This window comes from Buceros rhinoceros, unplaced genomic scaffold (genome assembly GCF_000710305.1).
Source record: "Buceros rhinoceros silvestris isolate BGI_N320 unplaced genomic scaffold, ASM71030v1 scaffold20231, whole genome shotgun sequence".
Lineage (NCBI taxonomy): Eukaryota > Metazoa > Chordata > Aves > Bucerotiformes > Bucerotidae > Buceros > Buceros rhinoceros.
The window spans coordinates 1-6,027 of record NW_010396343.1 but is presented as its reverse complement, the minus strand read 5'-3'; the positions used below and the strand labels follow the sequence as shown (position 1 = coordinate 6,027).

The window sequence follows — 6,027 nt, the reverse complement described above, 5'->3', positions numbered from 1 at the left end:
CTCTTTCCTTTCTCCCCTGCCAAACTCATCCCTACAGCATTGCTACTTTGATTAGAATAGAGACAAGACACACAAATCTTATAAGAGAGCATCCTAGGTACATTACATGAATGTTGGTGTGCAGTGATAACAGAATCTGTTTTCACTTTTAGCTATATAAATCCTCAGTTGATATACTTCTGTTTTCTTGTTCCTTGACATGTATACACCCAGGAAAAACATACAGAGTTTTAACATCAAAGGTCTCACTTATTCCCTAAATCTACAGGCATTTGCACATAGAAGGGTTGGGTAATTCAGTGTTTCCTCCTGGAAAAATTCACAGCTCTGTGAGTGAGATTTCCAGATTGCAGACTTGCAACTTTCTCATTTGTAATGTCTCTCCCTGGCTGCCTCTGCCTGTCTGAGCCTCTCAAATTCAGTTACTTACATCCTTCAAGTAGAATTAATACCATATTAATAAAACAACTCACATAAATGTATTCCAAGTCTGCATAGTCAAATCCACCAAAGGAAAAGGTGCAATGTTCCAATGGCAGTATTAACTCTTTGCCTTGCACTTTGTGTATGCTTCACAATGCCCTTTTGCAGGAGCAATATCGGATAACCACAATTTTGCCCTCAGCTATAAAAAGCTGTGTAGGGGTGTGAGACCTACATATCTTGGAAAAGCAGGTGTTTTCATATTAATTGGAAAATCCTTGGGAGAGCTTTGGACCTGAACATGGCTTTGACTGTGTCCCTTGTCGTTGCTCACTGCTGTGCAGCAGCATTCCCTCCACGTTCAGTCTGTGAAGCTGAAACACTTAAGCGGTGTAGACGAGAATATGACGATCAGACAGAGGCTGAATGTGTGTGTTTTGATCTTCTGTGTGGGTAGGAAAATACAGTACAAGATACACTGGATTTGGTGGATGAGATTAGTATGCTGCATGTAATCATTCAGATCAGAAGGGATCTATGAAGATCATCTAGTTCGTGTTGGGTACGTGAACCTGACTTAGTGTTAAAAAAAAAAGAAAAATATACGTTGCAAGACGCCAAATGTTTTTTTTAACCTAGCTACTGTTAGAGACAGTATACCAATATAGACCCAAGGGCAAGAGTATTAGAAAGTGGAGTTAGAGTGTGGTTTTCCCTCAGTGCTTTCCTGTTCTCCAGCAGTTCATGGTATACAGAGGCTCCTGACTCAGAGGTGGAGTCTTTGTGTTTTGCCCTCAATATGTATTTCTTTCTGTGAATCTGTCCAGTCAGTTTTGAATGCATGACCAAAAGTGTCTCCTGGCAAGAAATTCATCACACGTCTAAGGAGATATCTCCTTCTGTTTACTTTGAACCTGCCTCTTTGTAATACGTGCAGCTTGTATATGCAGCTTATTTAGTGGAGGACTACAGGCTGACAGGAAACCATTCTCTTGTCGGATGTCATTCATACTTCAATCATGGCTGCATCTCCGGCATCCTACCTGCATTTAATTATTGCCATGAAACCCGTTCTATTACTCAGGCTTTTATTGACTCAAGAGTATAGAGCGAGTGACTAGCTGAACTGGGGAGTTGCCTCGGTGGGTGGGGTATGGATGAGAAAGACTTCATGGTAGCACCAGACAACTGTATAGCTTCAGACAGTACCGTTTGCTTAGCTTGCTTACTCCTGGGGAAGGACACTCTGCAGTATTCTGTGGAACAGCTATCTGAAAGGCCTTTCTGAGTTCTTACCATTGATCACCAGTCATTCTACTGCAGGTAGGATCTCAAGAATAACTGTCCAAGAGGGAACTGAAGACCCTTGACAAGCTTATTCTCTGTAAGACTGAGGTCATGTCAGGGAGCTACTCTGTCTTTCTATTTCCAGAAACTTGCTGTACAGATTCATATCATGGCTGAGGTCAGAAGAGACCTTTAAAAGTCAGCTAGTGCAAGCCCCTTGCCACAGAAGAGACATTTCACTAGGTCAGGTTGCTCAAAGCCCCATCCAGCCTGACTTTGAACACTTCCAATGACAGTGGCATCCACAGCTTCTCTAGACAACATTTTCCAGAACATAGGACTTGGCTTTAAATGGAAGAGAGAAAAAAAATAACTGTGGGAAGTCATCTGTTTCTGCGCTGCTTTCCAAATCTGCGAACAGGACATACAGTTCATGACAGGATAACCTGTTTAGTCCACCTTAAAATTTAACAGTCTGCAGAACTTAACAATACAGACTAGATCTGGTTTTGATTTAGATGCTAGACAGAAAACAGCATCTGAAATCTTAAGAATTTTTTGCAGATCACAATCAATCATGCCTAAACCATTTCTTTTTAAAAAAAACAAACAAAGTGAGAACAGACCCCCAGCATCTGTCCTGACAGTATGCATGCCAAGTTCCATGATGGGATTTGAAATACCCGTGATGCTAAGTCCTGCAAACTTCCTCCCAAATAAAAATAAGGCAAGGTTTGGACTAGAACAAAGTTGGGCTCCAGAACAGGTGGTTCTTGAGTCATTAAACTTGTTCAGTGTTTTGATGAGAAAATCTGAAATGAAGAAAATGTATTACGTAAGGAGTTGGACAATTCCCACTAGAATGTTTGGAAACAGACATGCTTTGAAGTACAAAACAATGAGGTAAGCATTAAGAAAAGCTTTTTTACATATAAACTTTCAATACTCACAGAAGTAACACATGAATAAACCTCCCTGAAGCTATTGGGCAGAATATCAAGATATCCTTCCTGGTTAGAATGTAAAAGAGCATATATTTGTGAAATTTATTTTGACTTACAGACTTAGAGAAGTAAACAAACAGCTGCTCCAGAAAGCTATAAACTCAGGAGTGAGCTACAAACAGAAACTTCAAGGAGCTACTGTGCTAAACATGCTTTCTGCTTCTCCTCTGTCAGTGGGTCAAAACTAATGTTTCATTTAACAGATAAGAGTTTCAAGTGAAGATCTTGGGTTGGTTCTGGTCCTTCCCTATGGCTCATTACAGAAGTAACTTTTGATCTTGTCTTAGAGGTCTTTAATTTGATTCTTGTTGCAGAGAACTGGCGTTGGTGTGAGTTTGTAGCATGTTGAGTAGATGTTTTGTGAGTCCAAACAAACTCTTTACCACCCAGAAGCAATCACAGCCGTGAAATTTGTGTACAGGGTGATGAGCTGCCTTCTGGACAAAAAGCCAAGTTACTGCTGAGGTATTAAAAGTGTTGGTTTTGTCAGAGCAGGCGCTCTTGATGCACAGTGAGCTTGCTCAGAACGCTCAGTAACCTCACTTTGAAGAGTGTGCAGGAATCAGTTGTGGTGTCATGAAATACATTTATGGAGGGTGACTTCCCATTGTATGCACAGATGCTTCATGCCCCTGCTTTGCCCTCCTGTTCCAAATGGGTTCCAAAAACCCAGTCTTGAAATCCAAAGGTTTCACTTAGGATTGCTGGTCTCAGGCACGTGAGGAACCAGTAACACTGACAGCATTGGTTGCAAGTGTTGTACGTCTTATTACAGAGCCTCGACACTGAAATAGTAGTAGAAAAATCGCAGAGTGCTTTTCTGTCTGTGGAGAGGTTTCTGCTTGCCTGTTTCATGGTATACAGTGGAGTTCAGTCCAGAAAAGCCTTGAGTTCATGCAAACAAATTTATAAAAATTAAAGCTAGATACAGTTGTGTACTCCAAGGATTCATAAAGGGCTTAAGTAACAGTAATGTCTGCCCTCCTTGGCTCTTCACAGTGTTTCCAGTTGTGGCTCAGAAATTATCATGCAGATGAGGGTTATGTGTATTGTGCACTCTTTTCATTGCTGTTTCCCTGCAGGTGATTTTAATAGGCAGCTGATGGGTCAGTTGATACAGATGAACCAAATACTGGGAGATGTGAAAGACCTTCTCAGACAACAGGTACTTTATAAAGGCTTCAGTGTGAAATATCCCAAGCTTGTCACTTTTGATAGAGTCAGGGCAGAGTTCACTTAAGCAGTAAACTCCTATGCAGAGGTCATTGCCTTAGAGGCACTACACAGTGGAGAAGAAATAACCATATAGGTCCTGGTACCCTGTGCTCGCTACAGAGAATCGCTGAATGTAGGGGACCTGCTTGTTCAGATCCTGAAAATCTAGTCTCTTGATTGGAGAAGAACCAGAATAGCCATCCTGGCCCACCATTAGATAGAGGTGGGTCTGTTGCACAGGACTGAATTAGCATTTGTTCCACTTGCTGGTGAATGTCAAGAGCTGGAATTGCTCGTGGTGCGTGTCTTTAGTTAAGCATGTCATTAGTAAAGGTCCTGTGGTTGAAGGCTGAAATGAAGTACAACCATTATCGCTGTCTTTATGTTTATGGAGTACAAAGAGCATCTTATTTCAAGATATTTCAAGAGTACCTGTGCTGCATGGTTTGAGTGGCATCTTGGGGAAAAATGATAAAGGTTCTTCTGGCAGCTGACTGTAACCAGATAATGTTTATTTTCTATATTCTCAAGGTCAAAGAAACAACTTTTCTGAGAAATACCATAGCTGAGTGCCAAGTATGTGGTAAGTATTCCTGTTATTGCCTGTAAAAGGCAACCAGATGAGATGTAGTTATTTTAAAACTAGCATTGATTGCATCAGCTTTATGTATGTGGTTTCTAAGAAGTACTTTTTAAAAAATACCATGTCCAAAGTTCTAGACTCAAATTTTAAGTAGGCTTTCATTAGAGAAGAAGCTTTCGGTTTCCATAGACCTGACCTGTTAGGGGATAAAACCCTGCTAAAACAAGCAGTGACCCTCACCCTGTATTGTCAGTTCTTGCTCCGTCGCAAAGCTGTGCCACGCGTCCCTGGGGAGGGACATGCTGCCTACCAGGTGTGAACAATCTTACTAGAAGCACAAGGCAGGAATCATGTTCTGCTGTAGAAGGTATTGTCAGCCCGAGGAAGATCCTATGCAGTCCACCTGGGAGTCATCTGATCCTGAGCAGGTAGTGACTGGTTAAACATTAAGATCCAAAAGGTGATATCCGTCATTTTGCTAAATGGAAGAAATAAATGCTTTCCTAAATGCCACTACATGGCTCTCCAACCCAACTGACGATCAGAACACATGTGTGTTCAGTATAAAAAACAAAGTACTCCATCACTGGGTGGGGCAAAAGGCCTTTAACTCATCAGGGCATTAGCTGGTTTCTTCTTTCAATCTGTCAGCCTCACCAAAACACAAGTTGAGCTCCACCCAGGCTAACCGTTATGTGTAAGTGCCAGAGAAAAAGTCTTTAAATCCTGCATGCATCAGCAGCAAGGCTCAGCACCTGCCAGAGTCTCAGCAAATGCTGCTTTTCCCCAGGGCTGATCTCTGTGCACCTAAGTCAGTGTGCTGTGCGTTCATGGGCTAACAGATGCTACTTCTTTATTCCTCTTATTTCTAGGCTTCCAGATATGCTTCTGTGAAGCCATGATGCTTTTTTTCTTACGAAGTGGCAGTGTTGCTGATTTAGCCAGAGAAATGCCTTGTACTGTCACACTTGAGTTTCTTGGGCCTTCTGAGATCAGTGGCTTTTAGGGCTTTCTCCCCTGGTCAGCAGCAGATCTGTGCTAGGACTAACCTAGCATGAGGGCTCCTGTGTGTTGCCAGGAGAAGCATGTGGCTATAACAAAATAGCCTTAATTTCCCCTTTCTGGGGACTCTGCAAGCTGCTGGGTCATTCCCAGCGTGAAGTCTCTTCAGGAACAGCACAGCTGGTAGCAGCACAGTGCAGAAACATGAAGCCCCTGCTGTGCAGCATCTTGAGAATCTCTCAGAGTACTTGCCAGCTGAAAGCCATGATGGATGTTTCTTTCAATCACTGAAACTGTTGTTTTTTTTCTATGAAAGGTTTGGGAACTGTGAATTTTCCAACTCAGCTTCCTAGGCACAGTAAACCCAAATGTGAAGTTAATTCCTGCTTTAGGGGAGTCAGGTGCATGGAAACAGCGGAGGGATTTCAGTGTGGCCCCTGCCCTGAAGGGCTCACAGGAAATGGAGTTACCTGCTCGGATATCGATGAGGTAAAATAGTGGCTTTCAGTGAAC

The 6,027-nt window shown here is 42.3% G+C and overlaps 1 protein-coding gene across 1 annotated transcript in view; it reads left to right on the top strand.

Annotated features, from left to right (window-relative positions):
- The window catches only part of LOC104501986 (thrombospondin-4-like), a gene marked incomplete at both ends in the record, with an annotated part of 14,440 nt that extends 8,437 nt beyond the window's left edge, over positions 1–6,003 (top strand). Inside the window, 3 exons of the mRNA XM_010145888.1 lie at positions 3,797–3,879; positions 4,461–4,512; positions 5,831–6,003. Of these exons, the coding sequence (XP_010144190.1) occupies positions 3,797–3,879; positions 4,461–4,512; positions 5,831–6,003 (308 nt within the window). The remainder of the gene's footprint in view (positions 1–3,796; positions 3,880–4,460; positions 4,513–5,830) is intronic.
- Between the last annotated feature and the right edge of the window lie 24 nt (positions 6,004–6,027).